Raw genomic sequence first — 25,943 nt, forward strand, 5'->3', positions numbered from 1 at the left:
TGAGGTTATTGATATTTCTCCCAGCAATCTTGATTCCAGCTTGTGCTTCATCCAGTCCGGCAGTTCTCATGATGTACTCTGCATATAAGTTAAATAAGCAGGGTGACAATATACAGCCTTGATATACTCCTTTCCTGATTTGGAACCAGTCTGTTGTTCATGTCTAGTTTTAACTGTTGCTTCCTGACCTGTATACAGATTTCTCAAGAGGCAGGTCAGGTGGTCTGGTATTCCCATCTCTTTAAGAATTTTCCACAGTTTGTTCTGATCACAGAGTCAAAGGCTTTGGCATAGTTAATAAAGTAGTAGATGTTTTTCTGGAACTCTCTTGCTTTTTTGATGATCCAGTGGATGTTGGCAATTTGATCTCTGGTTCCTCTGCCTTTTCTAAAGCCAGCTTGAACATCTGGACGTTCACGGTTCACGTACTGTTGAAGCCTGGCTTGGAGAATTTTGCGCATTACTTTACTAGTGTGTGAGATGAGTGCAATTGTGTGGTAGTTTGAGCATTCTTTGGCATTGCCTTTCTTTGGGATTGAAATGAAAACTGACCTTTTCCAGTCCTGTGGCCACTGCTGAGTTTTCCAAATTTGCTGGCATATTGAGTGCAGCACTTTCACAGAATCATCTTTCAGGATTTGAAATAGCTCAACTGGAATTCCATGACCATAGATGTGGGTTAGGGAATGATTGTTTACTGGGCACAGAGTTTCTATTTGGGATGTTAAGTAAAATTCAGGTAAGTAAATTAAAAAATTAATTTGGCTTACTCAAGAGTTCATGAATCAAACTACATTCCATCCACCAGCAGAAAGGTGCTCCGTGGAGCTGTAAAAAGAAAAGTTTTTTTTGTTTGTTTGTTTAATATTTATTTGTTTGCTCGGCTTAGCCAGATCTTAGTTATAACAGCAGGATCCTTTAGCTGTGGCACGCAAACTCTTAGTTGTGGCGTGTGGGCTCTAGTTCCCAGACCAGGGATCGAACCTGGGCCCCCTACACTGGGAGCACAGAGTCTTAGCCACTGGACCACCAGGGAATCCTAAAAGAAAAGTCTTTTATGGGTGGAAAGAGGGTGGGGAAAAAAGTTATTAGAAAAAAAAAAACAAAAACCTTTTTTTCAGACAAAGTAACCCTCCTAATGGGAATGGAAGGATCTATTGGGCTATGAGCTCACTGGTACTGACCGGGTAATTCTAGGTTGACTGGTCAAAGGTCACATTCCTGGAGATTGAGACTACAATTGTCTTGTTTTCCTGGCATGGGGTTGAGCACAAGTGACTCCATTTTGAGCCTGCTATCTTCTTTTTAAGGGGGCTTCCCAAATGGCTCAATGGCAAAGAATCTGCCTTCAGTGCCAGAGACTTGTGTTTGATCCCTGGGTTGGGAAGATTCCCTGGAAGAGGAAATGGCAACCCACTCCAGTATTCTTGCCTAAAAAGTTCCATCGAAAAGAGTAGGACTTGACTAATCCGTTGAGCATGCATGTCTTCTTTTTAACCATCCCCTAATTTTGATTATATCCCAGCCTGAGAGATATGATTAAACTTTAAGGCATTAGTGCCACTCGAAGCTGCTGCTCTGTAGTTCTCTGAGCTCTTATTGATCCTCTGTGCCGAATTCCCAAGTCCTGATGTTTTTGCTTAATCTGTGATCCTCGCAGCCACAACTTCAGATTCACATCTTTTAAGCTGGACATTTTCTTTGTTTCTTTTCTGATATCCCAGGGAGAACACTTGTTTGGTGATTATCGGCTATGAACACGCAATTAAAGCTTTTGAGAGAGTACGAGAGAGTACAGTGTACCAGGGAGATGACTGTGGTTTTTATAAGCAGGATATTTCTTAGTGTTCAGAGTGCACTTTGGAGATGTGATCCTCAAGACCCAAACCAATCAAATCAAGTAAGTCGAAGGAAAACTCCACTAAAAGGATGATCTTTATATGTATATATAAAGATGATTATATTATATATTACAATATATTATATATTATATAATTTTATTTATTTATTTGTTGGCTGTACTGGATCTTTGTTGCTACTCAGGCTTTTCTCTACTTGCGGCAAGTAGGGGCTACACTCTAGTTGCAATGCGCGGGCTTCTCTTGTTGCTAAGCATGGGCTCTAGGGTGCATGGGCTTCAATAGCTGGGGTTCCCCACCTCTAAAGTGTAGGGTCAATAGTTTTGGCACATGGACTCAGTTTCTCTGAAGCATGTGGGATCTTCCCAGACCAGGGATCAAGCCTATGTCTCGTGCGTTAGTGGCAGATTCTTTACCACTGAGCCACCTGGGAAGCCCAGAGAGTCATCTTCTTAAGCCAGGTGGCCTCCTCAATGATCTCACATACCTGAGTTTCAGCTTCCCCAAAAGTGTTAACCCGGGTACAACAGGTGGTGTTGGCCACAGACACCGCCTCGCTCAGCTAAAAGATAATCAAGGACTGTCCTGTTACCAGGAACAACTTTGACCAGGGTCTAAGGACCATTGTTGGGCAGCTGTGGTCTTAGCAATGGAGATCACAGTGTCTTCAAGAGTTAAGATGTTTGAAGTCATATTCCCATTTACAGTTAATCCTAACTGGAAAAGTAGGGCCCTGTCAAAGGACGTGAACCCTGAATCATGAATGCCTCCTGGTAGTTCCTTTCTAACTAGACAGTGTAGGTCAAGGGGATTCAATCAATGAAATGTCTTCATTCCTTTGTCCACAAAGTTAGGGGCACAGTTAGATAATCTAAGAGGCATTACCCAGCTGTACACCAGTCATCTAGGCATTCACACACCCTACGAGAATGATAACCATCACAGACAAAGAAAAAACTTGTTGCAGGACAGACCATTCCCCTTATGCGGGTACTATAAATAGATCCATTCAAAGGCATGGCTGTGTTTACCCATTCAAGCCAGAGGTCACTTAGGTTTTTAGTGCATATGGGAAGAAAATCTCCTAGCCTGCAACAGAGTCATTTTAAATCCCTTGCAAAGATGGGAGCTGCTGGTGAGAATGTTTAGTGAGTGAGAGTAGATCTGATCTAGATAATCATGAGTAGGTGGCGGGTGCAAGTGTACAAAGATTTACATAGGGGTGTGTGTGTGTGTGTGTGTGTGTGTGTGTTAAGTCACTTCAGTTGTGTCCGACTCTGTGGCCCTATGGACTGTAGCCCACCAGATTCCTCTGTCCTTGGGATTCTCCAGGCAAGAATACTGGAATGGCTTGCAATGTCCTCCTGCGGGTTACATAGGTATTCCTGTGTAATTGGGTAAGCACAGGCATAACAAGAGAGAGGAAAAGACAAGGCACTGGATATTCTGGCCATAACAGCTGAGACTTCTAAGGGGAGTCAATCATGGTTTGCAACGACATTGTGGATAGAAGAGAAGTGGATCACAGGAAGGATCAGCGGGTATCTCTCGAATCATGGACAGGTGAGTTTTTGATGACAAATTCAGCAGTCTGAAAGGTTGCTCCACTTAGCAATGGCCTGGGAGATACGATGAGGGCATTATCTCGCTAGGCCAATGCCAGAGTAAAGAGAAGAAAGGGTTTCACATTTAGCTAAAATATGAACTGTTTTTTTTTTTTTTTTTTTTGGCAGCCCTTGGGTTTTCTCTAGTTGCAGTGCACAGGCTTTGTGGCCTCATGGCATGTGGGATCTTAGTTCCCTGACCAGGGATAGAACCCAAGTCCCCTGCATTGGAAGGCAGAGTTTTTTTTAAACCTAATAACAAGCTTTTAGTTTTTCTTTTTTTAATTTATTTTTGGCTGAACTGGGTCTTTGTTGCTACACACAGACATTCTCTAGATGCAACATGCTGAGTCACTTCAGCCATGTCCTACTCTTTGTGATCCTATGGACTATAGCCCGCCAGGCTCCTCTGTCCATGGGATTCTCCAAGCAAGAATACTGGAGTGGGTTCCCAGGCCCTCTTCCAGGGATCAAACCCAGGTCTCCTATGGCTCCTGCATTGGCAGGCTGATTCTTTACCACTAGCGCTACCAGGGAAGCCTCGTTGCAGCAAGCAGGGGCTACGCTATGTTTGCAGTGTGCAAGTTTCTCATGGCGCTGGCTTCTCTTCTCGTGGAGCACAGGTTCTAGGGTGCACGGGCTTCAGCACTTGTGACACACCAACTTAGTTGCCCTAAGACATGTGGCATCTTCCTGGACCGAGGATCGAACCAGCGAACCCTGCATTGGCAAGTGGATTCTTTACCCCGTACCACCAGGGAAGTCCCTGGCACAGGTATATTTTAACAAGGTTGCTTGCTGCCAAAAGACATCTCTACTGCAAAAAACAAAACAAAACAAAAACTGAGCTCTGAATTCAGTGGCACCGTGGTGAGAGATATCCAGGGGACAGTCCCTAAAACAAAGGGACCAGGCAGTTGCTCAGACTTGTCCACAGACTCTCAGTGTCAGCAAGGGGCCAACGAATCACCAGCAAAGTCCGTCTGGACCTTTATCTCCGGGATGGCTCACCAAATTTGTTACTGAACCAGGTTCATTTGCCCACGGTAAAGCAAGCCAAAGGCCAAGACACTAAGGTTTGCAACAGAAAAAGTTTATTCACAAAGCAGCCAAACGAGATCTCAAATCCACAAATCCTGCTCCCCCATAGGTGAGGAATTTGGAATATCTGTGGGTGAAAAAGTTAGGGTGGTCATAAGCGTGGGGAAAGGAGATTGGAGGTAGGGGAAAAGGTGAAGTAACTGGCATTCTGCACAGATGTCTCTGAATTATTAATACATGAGATGCTAATTATTAATACATAATTCTTCATGAGATGCATGTTAAAAAATGGAGGTGCTTTAGCGCAATCTGAGGGGCTTCCCCAATGGCCCAGCAGTAAAGAATCCACCTGCAATGCAGGAGACGCAGGAGAGGAGGGTTTGATCCTTGGGTTGGGAAGATCCCCTGGAGGAGGAAATGGCAACACACTCCAGTGTTCTTGTCTAGAGAATCCCATGGAGAGAGAAGCCTGAAGGGGTACAGTCTCAAAGAGTCGAACACCGCACACTCCCAGACTGGAGTTTTTGCCCCTCTGATGTCAAAAGGGCATCTGTTGGACACTTGTGCAGGCCCAGTTTTAGGGTTAGTGGTACCAATCAGTCTCAGCTGACTCGGACAGGACAAGAACTGACTCCAAGTTCCTGAAAACCAGCTTACGCCCCCATGACTATAGTGTAGTCATGTATAGTATAGTCAGTAGTGTTATCTATAGGGGTGGTTAAGGCATGAAAAAAAAAGGCAAGCTTGGTCAGTGAAGGCAAGTTACAAGTGGAGATTTGTTTATTTTTTTAAACAAGGTGTTTCCTTAGTTGCTGTTCTGTAAGACCAGCTCAAGAATTTGTTAGTCACCAATTTCTGTTAACCCCGTGGAGCACAGTTTTAGTTATAGCCTTATAGTTGGGGTAGGCACTAGTCACTGAATCTACTTGTGTGCCTGATTCTTCGTGAGGCCACTGACTGTAGCCCACCAGGCTTCTCAGTCCACAGAATTCTCCAGACAAGAATACTGGAGTGGGTTGCCATTTCCTCCTCCAGGGAAATCATGCCGACCCCATGGTTCAAACCCCGCGTCTCTTGCATCTCCTACATTGGCAGGCGGGTTCTTTACCACTGGCGCCACCTAGGAAGCCCTTAGTAAGTTTATAGAGGGGAAAATTACAATCTGCAGTAGCCAGCCAGGATTAGAAATCCACCAAGCTGTTATGGGTCAAGGAAATTCTTGGGTTACCTTAATCTGTTTGGGAGACAATTGGATTCCTTCAGCACTTAGATTATGACCTAGGTAATAAACAGTGTCTAGAGATAGTTGTTATGTTGCATTAGAGACTTCATGTCTCTTTTCTTTTTTTTTCCTTCTTTTTTTTTTTTCATGTCTCTTTTCAACTAACCATTGCAGCAAATAAATAGAATCGTTTCTGGACGCCTCTTGGGGAACTGAGCACAGCAAGAATTCATCTATATATTGTAAGAGGGTCAATTTCCTGGGGAAGTGGAGGGTGCTCAGACCTTGGTGGAGCACCAGGGAGAAATAAGAAGGGGTCTCCGTGGACTCTCGGCACATGAATGTCCAAGTATATTGTTGATTGTTTCAAGTAAAGGCAAATAGATGTTGGCGGTTGGGGTCCACAGGGATGCTAGGGGGGGAAAAAGCCAAGCATAGAGCTACAGCAGTGAACCACTTTGAGCCTGGTGGAATTAGTGATAAAAGAATGTTTGTGTTTGAAACAACTGGGAAGCGGGGAATCTTATAAACAGCTTCCCAACCATTAGATTTTTTTCCCCCCTGTGCTGGGGCCTCACTGCTATGGGCAGGCTCTGGCAATGGTGAGCTGGGGCCACTCTCTAGTTGTGGTGTGGTAGCTTCTCTTGTTGGAGAAGGAAATGGCAACCCACTCCAGAGTTCTTGCCTGGAGAATCCCAGGGATGGCGGAGCCTGGTGGACAGACTGAAGCGACTTAGCAGCAGCAGCTTCTCTTGTTGCAGCTCACAGGCTCTAGAGAGGGGGGCTCAGCAGGTATGGCCCACGGGCTTAGTTGCCCCATGACACATGGGATCTTCCCGAACCAAGGATCAAATCTGTGTCTCCCACACTGGCAGGCAGATTCTTAACCACTGGACCACCAGGGAAGTCCTCATTAGGTTTTCTAAACAGCCAGATCAGGGTTATAGGGGCTTGTAAGGGAAATGATTAACCCTTGGTGATTAGATTGTCTATTGTTGGTGTGAGGCCTTGTATGGATTCAGGCTTTAATGAATATTGAGACAGTTTAGAAAGAAGTCTAATCACATATGTCAGAAATTTTACCGGCTCTGCACTTTTTGCTTTCCCAAAGTCAGGATTAGAAATAGCCCATAGATTCAGTATTCTTGCCTGGGAAATTCCTATGGAACAGAGGAGCCTGGCGGACTACAGTCCATGGTGTCACAAGACTCGGACACAACTTAGCGACTAAACAACAACAAAAATGGTTTAGTTATGAAGGCAAGTTACAGTAAACAGACCAATTCTCATAAGTATTAAATGCTAATATAAAAGAGAACATCTCACTGTTTCATAAATAAAGCTTAAAATGCAAAAAAGAAAAAAGAAAGAGAGAAATAACCCATAGATTTGGGGGCACCTCTGTTAAACTAGAGAATTTTTGTTGTAATTCTTTCTCTTCTATATCAAGGACAGATTGTAAAGGACATAAAAGATCAGGTTTAAGCCATAACCTGCCAGCAAAAAGCCCTAACTTCATTAGCCAGAGTAGTACTAGACAATAAGATTGCTTGTCATTGCAAGAACATGGATTCAGTCTCACAGAAAACATTTTCTCATGGATCCTATAGGAATAAGGTCAACAATGGAGGGATTGCTTAAATTCAGTAATAGTGTCTTGTTCTGCTAGGATTTATATTCCTTCTTGTCATAACTCTGTTCTTTTTCCATCCAGACCCATCAATTTTTGTAGTTTTTGACCTGTGAGGTCCCAGTTAGCAACAGCCCTCATGGATTCAAAACATGACAAGCAAACACATGTACCTTAATATATCGGTGATAACCAAGAGATGTTACTGCATCCTGGCCCAGAAAAGGTCCTGTATACACCATGACCAATTCCCAGCATGGAACTGGGGACTACGGAAAGGACTGAACCAGCAGACTCCAAAGAATGAGAATTGCAGTCTTCTTCCAGACAAATGGGAAACTGCAGTGGTCACCAGCTGTTCGCGACATGGAACTAGTTATTCCAGACAAATGGGAAAACTAACTGGAAAGCCGACTAGGTCAGGAACGTGATGCAAATAGAACAGAACTCAGAACCAAGAAGAACTCACCCAGGGTCCTTGGAAATGGCCAGAAAGACAGTCAGCTCAAAGGGTTCCCGGGTGCCACACCTATATTTCCTGCAGTCTCCAAAGCCATCAGAAATCTCCTTTGTCCTGCTGCCGCCACCAAATCTGTGAAATAACACAAAGTCCCAACTCGGTACATTTAAAGATAAAATTGGCTTTATTCAATGATTCATGCATCAGGCTACATCCCATCTAGCCGTAGAAAGGATCTCCACTCAGCTGTAGAAAAGGGAAGTTGTTAAAGGCAGAAAGGGAGCTGAAAAAAGGATCTTTTCAGCAAAGAAATTCATTGTTTGAGTCAAGGCTATCCTCCTAAGGGGATGGAAGGGCTTATTGGGTGGATTACCTCACTAGCATTGCTGATTCATTGGACATGAACCTGGGCCAACTCCGGGAGATGGGGAGGGACAGAGAAGCCTGGCGTGCTGCAGTCCACAGGGTTGCAGAGAATCGGACTCGACTTGGTGGCTGAACAGCAGCAAGCCTCACTAGTACCAATCAGGCGATCCTAGGTTGAATAACTAAAGGTTACGTTCTGATGGAGTTGAAACTACCATTAAGTTAGTTATTAAATCTTGTTTTGTTGACCTGAGGGTTAGCACAACTGACTCCATTTGGGACCTGTGTTCTTTTTATCAGAGGTGATGAAATAGCTCTAGGGTGTGGTGACAGTTGCACAATCTTGTGAGTGCACCTAATGTCACTGAATTATATTTAAACTTTAAAAGGATTAAAATGGTAAAATTTATGTTACGTATATTTATTTAACCACAGCAATCATGTCCGACTCTTTGAAACCCATGGACTGTAGACTGCTTGGCTCCTCTGTCCATGGGATTCTCCAGGCAAGAATACTGGAGTGGGTAACTATTCCTTTCTCCAGGGTATCTTCCCAACCTAGGGATCGAACCAGGTCTCCTGCATTGCAGGCGGATTCTTTACTGTCTGACCTACCAGGAAAGCCTATTATTAAAAAATAATACTATTTATTATTATAAATAATAACTATAATTTATGTTATTAAAGAATAGCCATAATTATTAGATGATAGCTACAATTTATTATTGTGAAATAATTGCTTTCAAATTGTGATGCTGGAGAAGACTCCTGAGAGTTCCTTGGACTGCAAGGAGATCAAACCTGTCAATTCTAAAGGAAATTGATCCTGAATATTCGTTGGAAGAACTGTTTCTGAAGCTGAAACTCTAGTACTTTGGCCACCTGATGCAAAGAGCTGACTCACTGGAAAAGACCCTGATGCTGGGAAAGATTGAAGGCAAAAGGAGAAGGAGGCAACAGAGGATGAGATGGTTGGATAGCATCACTAACTCAGTGGACGTGAATCTGAGCAAACTCCAGTAGATAGTGGAGGACAGAGAAGCCTAGCATGCTATAGTCCATGGGGTGGCAAAGAGTTAGACACAACTTCGGGACTGAACAACAAATTAGTCAATAATAAATGCGAAGAACAAGTGAAAAAACCAGAATTTGCAAAGGAGAAGTGAGGACAAAGGTCACATAGAGCTATTGTAAGGCCTCTGGCTTTTATACGGCGCCCCCCTCCCCTCGCCCCCGGCAGATAAGTTGTAAGTGAGGTTCTTCTAGCAAACTGTGTGTTGACAAAACCCCCGTCGGACACAACTTGGCGCCTGAACAACCACGTGCTTGGTCCCTCGTTTAAGTTCTGGCCTTCACTCACCAACAGCGAGATTGAGTTCAGTGACCCAAATGGAGGTTATCTGTGGGTACCCTTTGCCCAGTTCTGTGGGTTGAGTGGGGGCTGGATGTACGCTGGCTCTGCCGGCTTTGGGAGTGGACTTTGAACTCAGGTGCGGACATCAAGGGGCGGTGCTAAGCCCATGGGCGTGGCTGTTGGTTAGACTAAGCCCCCATTGGGCGTAGATAGAGAGAGGGGCGGGGTGGAATGCTTGACTGGCAGTGTGGGCGGGGCTAATGCGGCTCGGGCAGGCCAGGCTTCTTATAGCCGCCCCCGGAAAAACCCCCTTGGTCCTAGATCGGGTGATCTGTTGGCTGGGGTTGTGATGGAGTCGGAGTGGGATGCTCTGAGAGTGCTGGGAGCGGTTACAGCCCTGTTCCTGCTGCTGTGGGCGACCTGGGCTGTGGGCTCCACAGTCTATGTTTTCCTGCTGCCCCAGGTACGCCGGAGCAACCATTGGCTCCGGGCGCACGGGGCCTGGGCAGGTAAGAAAGGAGGGCTCTGCGCTAAGCAGGTAGAGTCAGGGCAGCAGGAACACGGGCAGATGACCAGTGAGGGCCCCCAGTCAGGGCAGACGCCAGGGACCCCTGGAAGCATCACAGGTGAAGGCTAGATTTGTATGAAGTCCTCCAACCTGTCCCAGGTGTCAGAGCCCCTCGCCGATGAAAGAGGAGGACGAAAACCAGGAGGGTTGGGTCTCAGTGAGGGGGGTTTCCAGAAAAGGTGCAAAAAGGGACAAGAGGGACATGGAGTGGATGACGGGGGTAGGATAGGGTGGGGATCCCCTCCTGCCCTTTCCTCCTCTCCTTTCTAGTGGTGACAGGAGCCACCAGCGGCATCGGCAAGGCTTACGCACATGAGGTGAGCCAGGGCTTGGGGTGGGTGGTGGGAGGGCTTCTCCTGTTTGCCTGTTGTCAGCTAACTCTATCAGACTGAGAATGGTGTGCTCTCTTTGGTTCCCGAAGACATCCTCTCCAGGGAGCCTTTCCTCTGCTCCCCAGGGTGGGGGCAGGTGTCTGCACTGGGCTTCTTCTGATTTATTCATTCAAAACATATTTAAATAGCACCTCCATGCACCAGGCATCTTCTAGATGCTAGAGGGTACAACAGTAAACAAAATAGATTTTTTAAAAAAAATCAGAAGACTTTGTCTTCTCCGAGCTTATGTTGTAGTGAAGAGAGATAGGTGTAAGATAAACAAATGAAATGTATAGTGTATCCAATACTGGAATAGTTGCCACTTCCTTCTCCAGGGGATCTTCCTGACCCAGGGATTGAACCCAGGTCTCCTGCACTGCAGGTGGTTTCTCTACGGCTTGAGCCACCAGGGAAGCCCATCAAATGGTTATAAGAGTTAAAGAGAGGGACTTCTGTGGTGGTCTAGTGGTTAGGACTGTGCTTCCACTGCAGGGGGCAAGGATTCCATCTCTGGTCCCTGTTGAGGAACTAAGATCCCACAAGCCACACGGTGTGGCCAAAAAAAGAAAGAAAAAAATAAATTTAAAATTTAAAAAAGAGTTAAAGAGAAAAATAAATCAAGAAAGGAGAAGAGGTAGCCCTGGGGATGTGCAGTTTCCGATTTTTATATAGGGTAATCAAATATGTCACTGAGAAGGCAGCATTGAGCAAAGAGGAGAAGGAGATGAGGGATGGAGTCTTTGGGAGAAGGAATTTCCAGGGAGAAGAAATCGCCAGTGCAAAGGCCCTGAGGTAGGGAGCATCATTTGTTGGAGAAGCAGGAAAAGGCCTGCTGTGACTGTATCAGAGTCACAGGGAGAGAGGAGCAGTAGGACATGAGGGCAGAAATGCAATTTCCGGACAGATCATGGGGAATCTGGTACATTATTGTGGAGATTTTAACATCTACTGAGTGAGATGGGTTCTGAAGAGGGGTATGATACTATAGGGGGTGAGGATGCAAGCAGAGAGATCCCGCTTATGCAGGCTCTTGCAAAATCCAAGCAAGAGATCTTGATGACTCATCCAAGTGTGATAGCATCGTGGCATGAGAAGTACTTGCATTTTGGTTTTATTTCATTATTGACTCATTTATTTTGGCCGCACCAGGTCTTAGTTGTGGCACAGGGAATCTTTGATCTTCCTTGCAGCATGCTGCATCTTTTAGTTGTGGCATAAGAGATCTAGTTCCCTGACCAGGAATCAAACCTGGGCCCCCTGCTTTGGGAGCACAGAGTCTTAGCCACTGGGCCACCAGAGAAGTCCCAAATTTTGGATTGATTTTGACGTTAGTACTCACAGATTCTTTACCAGTTGAGCCACAAGGGAAGTCCAAGAATACTGGAGTGGGTAGCGTATCCCTTCTCCAGCAGATCTTCCCAACCCAGAAATCGAATCAGGGTCTCCTGCATTACAGGCGGATTTTTTTTACCAACTGAGCTATAAAGGAAGGCTTGTACTGATAAGATTTATTCTAAAGATTGGATATAGAGTATGACTCCAAACCTCTGACCTTATATAAACTGAAAATTTGCTAAACCCACTTAGTTCTTGTAACCATTTTGTAGATTTCTTGAGATTTTCTATGTAGACAGACATGTCATTCATGTACAGAGACAATGTTATTTCTTCTTCCCAATCTGCATACATTTTATTTCTTTTCTCTGCCTTATTGTACTGCTCAGGAAATTAAATAGGACATTTAGAGAAGTGGTAAGAGGTAACATCCTTGCTTTGTTCCTGTTCTTAGAGGAAAAGCATTCAGTTTTCAACTATTCAGCATAATGTTAGGTTTTTAAAATTCATGTATGTGTGTGTGTATGTATTTATATGATCTTTACAAGGTCAAGAGAGGCCCTTTCTATACCTAGGTTGCTGAGGTTTTTTTTTTTATCATGGATAGTTGACTTTTGCCAAGTCATTTTTCTGTCTGTTGAGGTGATCATGTGGTTTTCCTTCTTTAGTTTGATTATATGGTAAATTATATCAATTGATTTTGCAGAGGTTGAACTGACCCTGCATTCCTGCAATAAACCCCAACTTGAGCATTACCTCTTATCCTTTTTCTGTATTGCTGGACTTGATTTACTCATATTTCACTGAGAATTTTTGTGTCTAAGTTTATGAGGGATATTAGTTTGTAGTTTTCTTGTCATCTTTGTTCGATTTTTGCTATTAAGATAATGTTGACCTCATAAAATGGATTACTTATAGGATTTGTGACCAGAATACCTCAAAGAATGGAGCTGCCATTACTGCAATGGAGTTGAACTGAGGGGAGGACCAGGTGTGGGCAAAGTGGAAAGGAGTCTAGTTTTCGACATTCTAAGTTGGACATTTTGGGCATTCTATCTTCCTTGGTGGCTCAGATGATAAAGAGTCTGCCCACAATGCGAGAGACCCAGGTTTGATCCCTGGGTCGGGAAGATCCCCTGGAATAGGAAATGGCAACCTCCAGTATTCTTGCCTGGGAAATCCCATGTACAGAGGAGCCTGGCAGGCTATAGTCCATGGGGTTGCAAAGAGTTGGACATGGCTGAGCAACTAACACACACATTTGAGATACCAGTTAGGTATCCAAGTTGTGAAGTTCCAGAAGTTGGAAATGCCATTCTGGAGTTCAGAATGGGTGGAGACAGAAATTGAAGCATCATCATCATAGCAATGCCATTTAAAGTCCTAAGACTAGGGGGCCTCCCTGGTGGTCCAGTGGTAAAGAATCCATTTGCTAGTGCAAGATACACGAGTTTGATCCCTGGTCTGGGAAGATCTCACATGCTGAGGAGCAACTAGGTCCATCCTCCACAACTACTGAGCCTGTGCCCTAGAGCCTGGGAACTACAGGTAATGAGCCCATATCCTGCAACTACTGAGGCCCATGTGCCTACAGCCCATGCTCCCCAACAAGAGAAGCCACCACGAAGAGAAACTCGAGCACTGCAACTAGAGAGTAGCCCCCACCTGCCACCACTAGAGAAAAGCCCACACAACAATGAAGACCCGGCACAGCCAAAAATAAATAAATACATAATATTAAAAAAATAAAGTCCCAGTACTAGATGAGATGCCCATGGTAGTGGGTGTGGATGGAGAAGGGGAGCACAGTCTGAATCACCCCAAAGTGCTCCCTGGAGCACTCAAAGTTAAGAAGCACAGAAGATGAGGCACAAGAACTGAGCCAGAGCAAGAGGGAAACCAAGGTTGGAAGAGATGTCTTGGAAGCCAGGGAAAGAATGTTGCCTGGAGGATGGGGTGATGAACGTGTCAGCTACTGCTGCGAGGTGCTGAGAACAGCACTGGGTTTACCACCGTGGAAGTTACTGTTGACCAGAGTGGTTTGGGTGGCACAGTGGGGGCGGGAGTCCAACTGGAGTGGGTACAAGCGGGCTTGGGAGAGAGCCAGGGTAAGCAGTTCTTAGAATGTTGAGTAAAGTGGGGTAGCATGATGAGAAATGGGGCAACACCTGAACAGAGAAGACCTGGCAGGTCTGCATGTTGAATGGGAATCATCCAGAAAAGAGAGACCATGATGCAGGGGGAAGATGGGCAAAAGCTGCAGCGATGTCCCTGAGTAGGCACGAAGGCAGGGGAGGCTAGTTGTTGTTTAGTCACTAAGTCATGTCCGACTCTCTTGTGACCCCATGTACTGTAGCTCTCCAGGCCCCTCTGTCCATGGGATTTCCCAGGCAAGAATACTTCATTCAGTGCACCCTGGACTGTGTGCTGTCCTTTAAGCTAGTCAGCCTTTGTGCAAGGGCCTCTGCACTTGCTATTCCTCCTGCCTGGAATACTCCAACCCCAGAATGCATGCTCCAGAATGCATGCTCCGCGAGGGCCAACTTCCCTTATTTCTCTTTTGTTCACCTCTGCACCCGCAGCGCCTACTAAAGCGCAGCACGCTGTCAGCACACAGTAAATATTTGTGGCTTTCATGAATAAATAAACGAATGCATTTCCTGCAGCTCGCCCGGAGAGGTCTGAACGTCGTCCTCATCAGTCGAGACCTGAGCAAGTTGAAGCACGAGGCAAAGGAGATAGGTGAGTATAGAAAAGAGGGGAGCTGGGAAACGCGGCCCTCCTGGCTCAAGGGCTGAGGTTTGACGGGGCGTGGTCGGAGGCGTGGTCGGGGCGTGGTCGAGGAGGGTGCACGGAGCAAGCTCCCACTGCCTCTGGGGCCTCGGAAGGACCGGGAAAGGGCATGGGGCTGAATTGAGACCAGAGTGAGGTGCAGGCAGAGATGAGTTACAGCCAAGAGCCTGGCTCCCACTCCGCCTACGCCCCTCGCCCCCCCCCCCAACCCCTCCCACACTTCCCAGAGCGGCTTTACGGCAAAAGCACACGAGTGATTCAGGTGGATTTCACCGGGGGCTTGGAGATCTACGAGACCATTGAGGAAGGACTGAAGGACCTGGAGATCGGAGTATTGGGTATGTCCCCGTGCCCGTTGGGAGGAGCGCTGTTCTCAGTCGCCCCGGGGCTCACCCCGACCCCGGAACACTCTCCTGGCCGCCCTCTCTGGCAGACACTCCCCTCTGCCCCCGCCCGGTGTCCCTGGGACTGTTGGAGGGAGACAAGCACTTTGTCCCCTCTCGTTTAGTAAACAACGTGGGCCAAAAATATACACCTGACGTTAGTAAACTGCTCGACTGTGAGGACGTCGCCAAAGTGAGTAACACGCGTCCGCGGGACCTCTGCCTTACACTGCTCCCTCTGTTGGAAAACCCCGCTCAGTACACTAGCTTGATTAAGTGTTTCGAGAGCTAGGCATCTGTGCTCTCCCTCCATGGGGCGCCCTTCTGCAGTGCTCAGCCAGAACCACTGTCTACATTGAATCTGGTCCTGCCCGTTTTATATTCTCCGGTGCTGACTTTCTGGAGAAATGACGGACTTCCCTGGCGGTCCAGTGGTTAAGACTCCGTGCTTCCATTGAAGGGGGGCGTGGGTTCTGCCCCTGGTCAGGGAAATAAGATCCCACATAACCGACAGTATGGCCAAAACAGAGTAGGGGGCGGGGAATGAGCCACGTAGGAAAGTCAGCGCCTCAGTCTCATATCTATAAAATGGGAATCAATATTTTTTGCTGACCTTGTAGAGCTGATAAGACGATATCAGCTGATATGACAACATAATGCACCTAAACCTAAGTTGTGTGCTCCATAAATGAGGGCTATTATTATTAGACATAGACAAAACAGGAGATCAAGATGGCTTTTAAATTCTCTATTGTTAGTTCTTTTTCTAACCATGTTAGTTTGAGACGTATGTTGTGGGAGTGAGTCTGGTAAAAGTATCTAAGGCCTTGATAAGACTAGGAAGTGGGGGCACTTTCCATCCCCCTTCTGATGTCTATGTCAGAAGCTTTCCCTGTCCCTTTTTCACATTACTAAAACTTTGCTACACACAAAAAAATAAATAAATATATTCTAAATATTATTTCAAAAGAAATGCGTAAGGGAGTGGGAGGGAGGTCCAAGAGGGAGGGGATATATGTATACACAGAGCTGCTTCACTTCCTTGTACAGCAGAAAGTAACACAACATTGTAAAGCAATTATGCTCCAATAAAAATTAACCTCTGACAACAGAAGTCGGAAAAAAAAAACAGAAGGCATAGGCTCATTTTAGAAAATGCAAGGAGAATCAGCCTGGGTATTCTGCCTCTGGTATTAGAGGAAGTTGTGACTGAAGACTAACCCTGCAAATGAGAACGAGTAGGAGAGCTGGATAAAACCGTTTTAAAATAACGGTTTGAAGACATCAACCTACTAAGGCAATGAGGAATTGTCACATCAAGATTTGAGGGAAGAGAGAATCCAAGAGAGGTGAAATCTGACATTTGAAGCAACATTTCCCTTCCACGTGGATAGTGTTGGAGCTGCAACAAATAACATAGCAGAAAGCTTTGGAAAATATCTCAGGTTTTAGGTTGGAATCCTGAACACTGTAATCCAGGAGTTAGGGTAAAGTAGGTTTCATAGGCCCTGGAAGAGGGCATGGCAACCCACTCCAGTATTCTTGCCTGAAGAATCCCATGGACAGAGGAGCCTGGTGGGCTACAGTCCGGGGGGTTGCAAGTACTTGGACATGACTGAGCAACTAAGCACAGCACAGCAGCAGGTTTCATAGGAATTGAAGCCAATTTTCAGATGATCTTAATTCCGTTGGGATTATGTGGATGTGATATTTTAGCACCCCCTAGTTTAGCTACCTGGCAGACGCAAAACCAAACCATTTTTAGAGAAAAACGATGTAGTCCAGAGACTCAAATTAGCAGTTCAATTTTTTAAATATTAAATATCCAGGGCTCAAAAAATATAATCAGGAATATTAGAAGAAAGTTCATGATTGAACACAAGAGAAATAATAGATAATGTAACAATGTCCACATGGAGCCAGGGTAATGGAAATGTCAGCATAAATTTTTTAAAAATTGTGACATATATGACATACAACTTGCCATTTTAACCATTTTAAAGTGTGCAACTCAGTGGCATTAAATCCATTCATAGTGTAGTACAGCTGTCACCACTGTGTATTTCCAAAACTTTTCCATCATCCCAAACAGAAACTCATTAAGCAGTATAAGTTAAATACAGGACCTGTAAGTTAAACAGGTCCTAGTAAGCAGTATCTCCACATTCTTCCCTATTCCCTGGTAGCATCAATTTCTACTTTCTGTGTCTATGAGCTTGCTAATTCTAGATACCTCATACAGGAGAAATCACAGAATAGTTTTCCTTTGGTGTCTGGCTTATTTCAGTTAGCATAATGTTTTCAACTTCATCTGCGTTGTTAGCAAATATCAGAACTTCATTCTTTTCTTTGTTTTTAAGTTATGGCAAATATATATAACTTAAAATTTGTCATTTTGACTCTTATGTGTGCAGTCCAGTGGTATTGTGTACACTCAGATTGGTGTGAAACAATCACCTCCATCCATCTCCAGAACTTTTTCAGCTCTCTACCTGCTGAACAATAACCCCCAATTCCTAACTACCTGCAGATCCTGGAAACCACCATTCTGTCTCTATGAATTTGACTATTCTAGGTGCCTCATGTAAGTGGAATCATACCGTATTTATTCTTTTGGGCCTTGTTTGTTTCGCTTAGCATAGTATTTTCAGGGTCCATCCATGTCACAGCCTGAGTCCCAATTTTCTTCCTTTTTAAGGCTGAATAATATTCCATCATACGTATTAATATATATCACCCTTTATCTCTTCATCTGTTGACAGACACTTGAATTGTTTTCACCTATTGGCTGTTGTGAATAATGCTGCTATGAACTATTGAGGTACCAATATCTGTTTGGGTACCTGCTTTTTATTCCCCAAACTTTAAACTTTTTCTTTTGTTTTGGAGTATAACTGATTAGCAATGTTGTGAGTTTCAGGTGAACAGTGAAGGGACTCAGCCATACATATACATGTATCCATTCTCCCCCAGAATCCCCTCCCATTCAAGCTGGCACGTAACATTGAACAGAGTTCCATGTGCTATACGATAGGTCCTTGTTGGTTATCCATTTTAAATACAGCAGTGTTGGGTACCTGCTTTTAATTCTTTGGGGCATATACCCAGAAGTGGAAATGATGGATGCAAGATTAGTCTGGCTAATATCAGGGTCCCTTGAGATTCCATATGAATTTGGGGCAGGATTTTTCTTTCTGCAAAAAGTGCTACTGGGATTTTAATAGCAATTGCATTGAATCTTTTAAAAAATATTTATTTTATTTATTTATTTGGCTGTGCTGGGTCTTAGTTGCGGCTGTGGGATCTTTTAGTTTGGCCTGTGGGTTCTAGTTCGCTGACCAGGGATGGAACCTGGCCCCCTGTATTGCAAGTGTAGAGGCTTAGCCATTGGACCACCAGGGAAGTCCCAATACTTCCTTTATGTGGGTAGAAGCTAAAGATTTGTGTTCAGTTTTTACTCTAAGATTTGTGTACTTTGGCATGTATATGGTATGCATTTATAAAAAGTTTATTGATCAGAAAATCCAAAGAGAGAAGTTTATGAAATGAAGGTGAAAATCTTCTTTCTCCCTTCAATCTTATTCCCCAAAAGTGCTCCCCAGTTTAAAATAGTGATAGGTTTTTCTCTCTATGCCTACAGAAGGATGTATATGTAATTTTTATCCAAATGGCGGCAGCCTATTGTTCTTTATGTTTCACAAGTAGGCTTGTATCTTGGGGATCATTTTAATCAGAATAATTAGCTGATCCATTCTCTTTACTTGTTGTTCAGTGGTCTATCCATGGGCTACCCAGTGTTTATTTAGTCATCCCAGTATTGATGGATATTCAGGATGTTTCCTGGCATATCTGACTACAAATTGTGTTATAATGTATATTTTTGGACATATGCATTCCCCACATATGTGAGTATCTTAGAAAGGAATACACTTCCAGAAGGGGAGTCGATGCATCGAGGTTTATGTGTATTTAAATTCTAGTAGGTGTAACTTTTAAAAACTGTGTTCCACATTAAAAGAAAAGTAAGCTAGAAAATATGGGAGTTTTGGCAGAGTTGTGGTGAAGGAAAGGACTGATGGGTTCCATTTTCTTCCCCTAGAAACTCCAGGATATTATTAACTGCAACATGATGTCTGTGGCCCAGGTGAGTCAGGGCTAGGAGGGACTGGGTTCAGTGTCAGCGGAGCTCTGACCACTCTGGGTGGTCCTCAATATCCCCCAGTACTGGACTTGGCATGGAGGAAGTGCTAGCGGAATAGTCCCTGATGGAAAGTAGGGGGTTAGGAGGGAACTTGAGGAGGGGGCAGGAGTCTGGGCAGGTGAAAGCAGAGGAAAGAAGGAAAGACAGGATCCTCTTCATTCCTCCTGCAGATGACTAGAATCCTCCTGCCCCGAATGGTTAGCAGGTAAGAGGCAGTCTCTTTTGTCTTTCACTCTGGATCTTTCCCCATCCAGCCTCTGGCTATTTCTATTCCCCAGTTCTCCCATTCACATTTCCAACTCTTCCCTAGTTCTCTGATCTTTCTGATTAGCACAGAGACTAAAGGGTGGGGAGGTGGGTAAATCCCTGAGACCCTCTCTTCCGCTTTGGCAGTGACTGCTTTCCAATTAATGCTTCCTCCTGCAGGGGCAAAGGCATCATCATCAACATATCTTCAGTAGCTGACAGGAAGCCCTACCCATATATAGCAGCGTATGCGGCTACCAAGGTACCCAGACCCACAGACCGGGCACAGGCTGGTTGCTGTGCTGTCATTCCTACAGTAGCCCTTAATTCTGGCCCTGAAGGTTATGGCGGAAAAGACCCAAATGCGTGTGTTGTGTGTGTGTGTGTGTGATGTATCATCAAAGTCTGAGGCTATTAATAGGTCAGATATCTGGGGCACAGTCCAGTGGGCAAGTCAGATTCTGTGTTCTTTTTCTAAGAGAAAAGAAAGCTAGGATTTCGAGAACAGGTGAGGTGGGAGGAGGTCAGGGAATACACAGAGTCTGGCGCGGCTGGAATGGAGAGTGAGTGCGTGGGAACAAAAGGAGGGCTTAGAGCAAAGAAACTTTCGGGTGTTAAGGTGAGAACTTGAGCCGAGAGGGAGGGGCCCCTCCGGGAGGGAGCGGGGGAATGTTCTAGGATCCGGGACGGCACGCCGGGACAGGGGGCGGGCTGGAGGACTCCACGCGGAAAGCTCGTGGTCCTGGGACCCTCCTCTCCTTCTCCGCAGGCCTTTGTGCGAAGCTTCTCCGTGGCCGTGGGCACAGAGTACCGCTCCAAAGGTGTCCTCGTGCAGGTGCCTGACTCCGGAGGGAAGGAGCTCGGGAGGGACAGGAGTGGCAACTCACGAGGGAGGGTGGGCTCTGAGGGAGGAGGAGCTTGGATTCGGTGGAGGCTCCTAGGAGCAGCGGCGGGCTTGGAAGGAGGTGGCGGTGAGGTCTGAACGAGGACCGCGACTCAGTCTCAAAGAGCTTCGGTGGATGTAAATCAACTATACTTCAGTAAAATTTAAGAAAGAAAGGAAGGGAAGGGAGGGGGGGAGGGAAAAAAGAGGGAGAGAGATGAAGGGAGGAAGGAAGGAAAAGAGAGAGAAAGAGGGAAGAAGGTAGGAAGACCCTTTTTTAAAAAAAAAAGCTTCCGTGGCGCGAAAGTCGCAAGGGGTGGGTTCTCGAGGGGGCGTGGCCCGAGAGGCGTGGTCAGCGCCTATCTGGGGGCGTGGTCCGCAAGAGGGGTGGGATTCAGGGATTCTTGGAGAGGGCCCGGGTGCTTAGGCCTGGGAGGGAAGGGAGTCCTTATCTTGACCCCTTTCCTACCTGCAGACAGTGAGCCCCTTTTTGGTTGAAACAAATATGACCTATCCCTTGAAAAAGGGACTGCTCGTGGTGAGCGCCGAAGACTTCGCTCGGCAAGCATTGGACACGCTTGGCCTCACTTCCGAAACCCCCGGGTGCCTCAGCCACGCTGTGCAGGTGCTTTCCTGGGGGCAGTCCTAGGGTGCGAGCTGATGGGACAGCCCCTGGTGTGGGTCCACTGGTCCTCAAAAGGGGGAGACGGACAGAGAAGGGGAGGGCCGGGGAGCCGGGAGAGGAGAAGGGGGACTCAAGAGAAGGGGAGGGCCGGGGAGCCGGGAGAGGAGAAGGGGGACTCAAGAATGGGGCGTGTCTTGATCCTTGGTACCTCTCCTTCCCAGGATTTCCTGCTGACCGTGCTCCTGCCCAGTTGGCTTCTTACCAGTCCTACCGGATATTCTCTGTTGGAGAGATGTAATGTAGCAGGGTTCCTTTCTGAAAGAACTTGACTAAAGGCCCTGAAGGCGTGACCGCATGTCTGTCGTCCCCCGCCCCTTATCAGAGTCCTAAACCAGAACTGTTGTTAGGGAGACCTCCCACCGGACAAACAGGCCAGTGAAACGGAACTGGTCTCCCAAATACCCGGATATTAGTGACAACCGCAGCATCTCAGATTTCTGGCAGAAAGATGGAGCTCTTAATATTTGCCGCTAAGACTAGATAGACATTTGGAGAAAAACAAATACACACACACACACACACACACGTATAAATATAGCTTGTAGCAATGATGGCTGCACAACTTTGTGAAATACTAAAACCCACTAAATTGTACACAATTAAAAAGGGTGAATTTTATGGTATGTGAATTAAATCTCAATAAAAAATACTTTTAAAACAGAGATCCCGTGTATGTATATATATATACATTTATGTATAAAGTTGGATTTAGTTCTCACACCATGTACCTGCATAAACTCCAAATGAATTAGAAATCCCTAAATCGCTGTGTGAAAGTGGAAACACATCAACTAGAAGAATCCATGAATGAATTTCTTTCCATCTTGGAAGTGGGAGAATCTTTTATTATTAATACTGAAAATTAAAAGGAGCAAAAAAATTATTGAACTGTAGTTAATGACATACTGGCTGAATTATTTAGGAAAAGTGTACTGATGTCTGCAATTGACTTTGAAATGCATTGAAAAGTTAGATGGATAGAGTGAATAGAAATACGGTTAGACAAGTGTGGCAAAATGTTCGTAACAGACACGTGTACATCTCTTTCAACTTTCCTGCATGTTTGAAATTTTCCATAATAAAATGTTGGGAGAAATCCAGGAGCAATAAAATTAAATTTATAAATAAAACGACTTAAGCAGATTTAGAAGTCACTTAGAATGATATGCTTTTTATCACATTTCCGGTGAAGGACAGGCTCAGAACCCTGGGGAAGAAACGGACTTTTTTGAGGCGAAGCGCGGATGTAGACCATCGAAGAGCCGTAGTGCTGCGACTTAGGAGTTTCGTGCGCTTTGGTGCGGGTGGTTGTGGGTAGCGCTCAGTGGAAGGAAGACGAACAAGGACGGGCGCCACGCTGAGGCAGGTGGCGGTGGTCGCGCGATCTCGGAGGCGCTGCAGGCCTTGTGTCGGGAGCTGAACCTGGACGAGGGCGCGCAAGCTGACTCCGCAGCCATCCAGGACAGCTACAGCCTAGAGGAAGTTACACACTGGTCGGCTTGTTCGTTATCCGTCGCCTGCCTCAAAAGCATTATCCCCACAGTTGGAAACCGTACCTTAGGAGGAAATTAAGCCAAACACAATTTTGAGGTGTGCTCAAATTTTCAAAAAATTTGAGCCAATTAAAAAAAAATTTTTTTGAGTCAATTTTTAAAGATGTGTTTCAAAGTCCATATGAACAGCCACCAAAGTTACCACGAAGCAGGAAGCAGAGGATTCCTTGCCGTGTTAAGGAGCTTTTTAATTTCTTTTGGACACTTTGTTTATACTGAGGATAATTTTCATATGATTGGAGATGATTTAGTAAACTCATCATTTCCTTCGGTACTGCTTGGATCTGATTTTCGCCAGTGATATTATATGCCCAAATAGACGAGACTCCTTGAATTCATCCTTAAAGGTTTACCATCCTGATTTTCATACTGCTGATTTTAGAGCTTCTGTGTAGACTTGCTGCATCACTGCTGTGCTGTGTGAACTATAGCCAGAGGGATAAAGGAGCGCTACTTTAAGCCGTATATTTCAAAACTATTTGACAGGAAGATTTTAAAGGAGAGAATGCCTCCTGGGCCTTTCCAGTTTACTAACAGTAGCAGAACAGTGAACACGGAGTGTGAAGAATATGTTTTAACTGTTGGTGGTTATGATGAGAAGCTCTTTTGGGGAACATATGCAGAAGAGGAAGTTGACACTCCTGCAAAGTTCACTGGTGATGCCCTGTTCGGGAAACTGACAACCCAGACTACTGTGGAGTGTAACTTTCAACAAAACTTTGAAACAAACATTATTTATACCTTCTACCCCACTGACAGGACAGCAGTATTTAAGAGAAAAAGCAGCAGTCATTAACTCCTGTTGCTTCAGTCACTCAAAGTGTGAGCTGATTACAAAGTATTGTGGCTGGATTGAAAAATGTACCAAGTAATCAACTTATAAATATTTTTGAGTCTTGTTTGTGTAATCCTAGGGGAAACATAATGAAAATAGACTCTGCCAACACTATACTCAACAGATGAACAGCCAAAATCTTGCATAGACTTTGCTATAAACAAACAGGAGCTTGCAGAAATTTTGTATTATAAAATATTAGAGACCACAATGGTTCAGGCAACACAAAGACTTCATGGAATAGACATGTCAGTTATTTTAGAGCAGGATATATATATTTCATCATTCCTTGATGGCCTGTTGCTTGGAAATTGTCCTCTTTGCCTATAGCTCACTTCATACTTTTCCCTGGATTACTGAAGTTTTTAATCTGTGGCCATTTTATTTATTTATTTATTTTTCTTTAGCCTGGCCTGTGAAGTCGCTCAGTCGTGTCCAACTCTTTGCAACCCCATGGATTGTAGCCTACCAGGCTCCTCAGTCCATGGGATTTTCCAGGCAAGAGTATCAGAGTGGGGTGCCATTTCCTTCTCTAGCCATTTTATAAGGTTATAGAGGTGGTGGAGTGACAGTGGAAACAGTGACAGAATATTTTCTTGGACTCCAAAATCATTGCAGATGGTGACTGCAGCCATGAAATTAAAGGATGCTTGCTCATTGGAAGAAAAACTATGACAAACCTAGACAGCCTATTAAAAAGCAAAGACATTACTTTGCTGACAAAGGTCTGTCTAGTCAAAGCTATGGTTTTTCCAGTAATCATGTATGGATGTGAGAGTTGGACCATACAGAAAGCTGAGCGCCTGAGAATTGATGCTTTTGAACTGTGGTGTTGGAGAAGATTCTTGGAAATCCCTTGAACTGCAAGGAGATCAAACCAGTCAGTCCTAAAGGAAATCAGTCCTTTGGAAGGACTAAGGCTGAAGCTGAAACTCCAGTATTTTGGCCACCTGATGCGGAGAACTGACTCATTGGAAAAGACCCTGATTCAGGGAAAGATTGAAGGCAGGAGGAGAAGGGGATGACAGAATGAGATGGTTGGATGGTGTCACCAATTTGATGGACATAAGTTTGAGCAAGCTCCGGGAGTTGGTGATGGACAGGGAAGCCTGGCATGCTGCAATCCATGGGGTCACAAAGAGTCGGACACAACTGAGCTACTGAACTGAACTGATAGAGGTGGTGATCTGCTCAGAAGAGGGACTCTCCAGCGACGTGGTGAAACGCCTGAATAGCATCTAAGAACAGACGTGTTTAGAAATTTAGAATTTTAGAAAATTTAGTATGGAGTCATGGTCTGCACTGTGGGAGGCTCTCCATGCTTCTGCAAAGTTCCTACCTGTGAAGAAGTTATATTCCCAAATAATTTTGAAACAGGAGGTGGGAGAAATGTACAAGGACGTCTTTCTCATGATGCCAGTGTCTCCTGTAAAGAATCCAAGGCTCAAAGAAATTTGGACTGATAGTGGAAGTCTTCAAAAGGGTAGGGAACTGTTGTCTCCAATTTCTGTCCATGAACACTACAGTTCTCCTATGGTTGGGAGTGCTAAGAGACTTTTTGGGGAAGACTCCCCCCAAAGGAAATGCTTAAGGACAGGATCATAACAGAGGGGAAAAAAATTGAAATTTGCTCCTCTTCAAGGATTACCGCTGAAAATATATCAATTTCACCCAGACAGAGTCTTCTGTTAATGGCCAGAGACATTGCATACAATCCAGCAAATGATGCTGGATCGATCACTGATATCACTGATATCAGTTTCCATGAATGGGTCAGTCCTTAACGCCAAGGAGTGCTCTGCTGTCTAAATTCAGTGCAGCGCCTCTAAGAGTTTGAAAGATGTCAACAACGTGATAAGGCAAGGTGAGTAGAGAACCAAGAAATGGGCGATAGGGACTTCCCTGTTGGTCAGCAATTAAGACTCTGCCTCCAATGCAAGGCGACACCGTTTCCATCCCTGGTTGGAGAACTAAGGTCTTACATGCCTTGGCCAAAAAATATAAAAGAAGCAAGCAATGGCTATTGTTGGTGTAGAATCACCATCAAGAAAATGATGATGTGTTACTTAAATAACTACAGGATGTTGTCAGTGAAAGAGCAGATCATTAGCTCCGCCCCATTTCTATGATAAAAGCACTTTCAGGATGTTTTGCAGAAAGTTAGGGCTCTGTTTTTCAAAACATTCAGCCCTTGTAAGTAGTAAATATCACTGAGTTACAAGAAAACTTGCATCAAAATTAAGCGGGATTTTTTTTTTAAACATTTATCCAAAATGTAGTTGCAGATATATTTGAGTTGGATTGCAAACAAATGTTTTAAATACCTTCTAAACATGTTAATAGTCATAGTTTTTTTGTTTTTGTTTTTTGTTTTTGGTTGCACCATGTGGCCTGAGGGTGTGGATGTTAGTTCCCTGATAAGGGATCAAACCCTTGCCTCCTGCAGTGGAAGCAGGAAGTCTTAACTCCTGGACCACCAGGGAAGTCCCAGAATTTTTAACATATTTGTTCTTTGGGTTTTTCAGATGAAGTAAGGAGAAACTTCATTATT

General features: G+C 44.9%; 1 protein-coding gene and 1 pseudogene across 1 annotated transcript; both read left to right on the forward strand.

The window, feature by feature from the left end:
• The first annotated feature begins 9,849 nt into the window (after positions 1-9,849).
• On the forward strand, positions 9,850-21,644 carry LOC136158820 (very-long-chain 3-oxoacyl-CoA reductase-B-like). The gene is made up of 11 exons (XM_065920639.1): positions 9,850-10,045; positions 10,375-10,421; positions 14,480-14,555; positions 14,834-14,944; positions 15,115-15,182; positions 19,089-19,133; positions 19,361-19,395; positions 19,617-19,698; positions 20,206-20,271; positions 20,795-20,944; positions 21,166-21,644. Exons 1-11 carry the CDS (start codon positions 9,886-9,888, stop codon positions 21,271-21,273), a joined length of 948 nt encoding a protein of 315 aa, XP_065776711.1. The 5' UTR covers positions 9,850-9,885; the 3' UTR covers positions 21,274-21,644.
• Positions 21,645-22,020: 376 nt separating this feature from the next.
• On the forward strand, positions 22,021-25,176 carry LOC136157517 (retinoblastoma-like protein 1; annotated as a pseudogene).
• The last annotated feature ends 767 nt before the right edge of the window (positions 25,177-25,943 follow it).

This window comes from Muntiacus reevesi, chromosome 2, assembly GCF_963930625.1.
Source record: "Muntiacus reevesi chromosome 2, mMunRee1.1, whole genome shotgun sequence".
In the NCBI taxonomy this organism is placed as follows: Eukaryota; Metazoa; Chordata; class Mammalia; order Artiodactyla; family Cervidae; genus Muntiacus; species Muntiacus reevesi.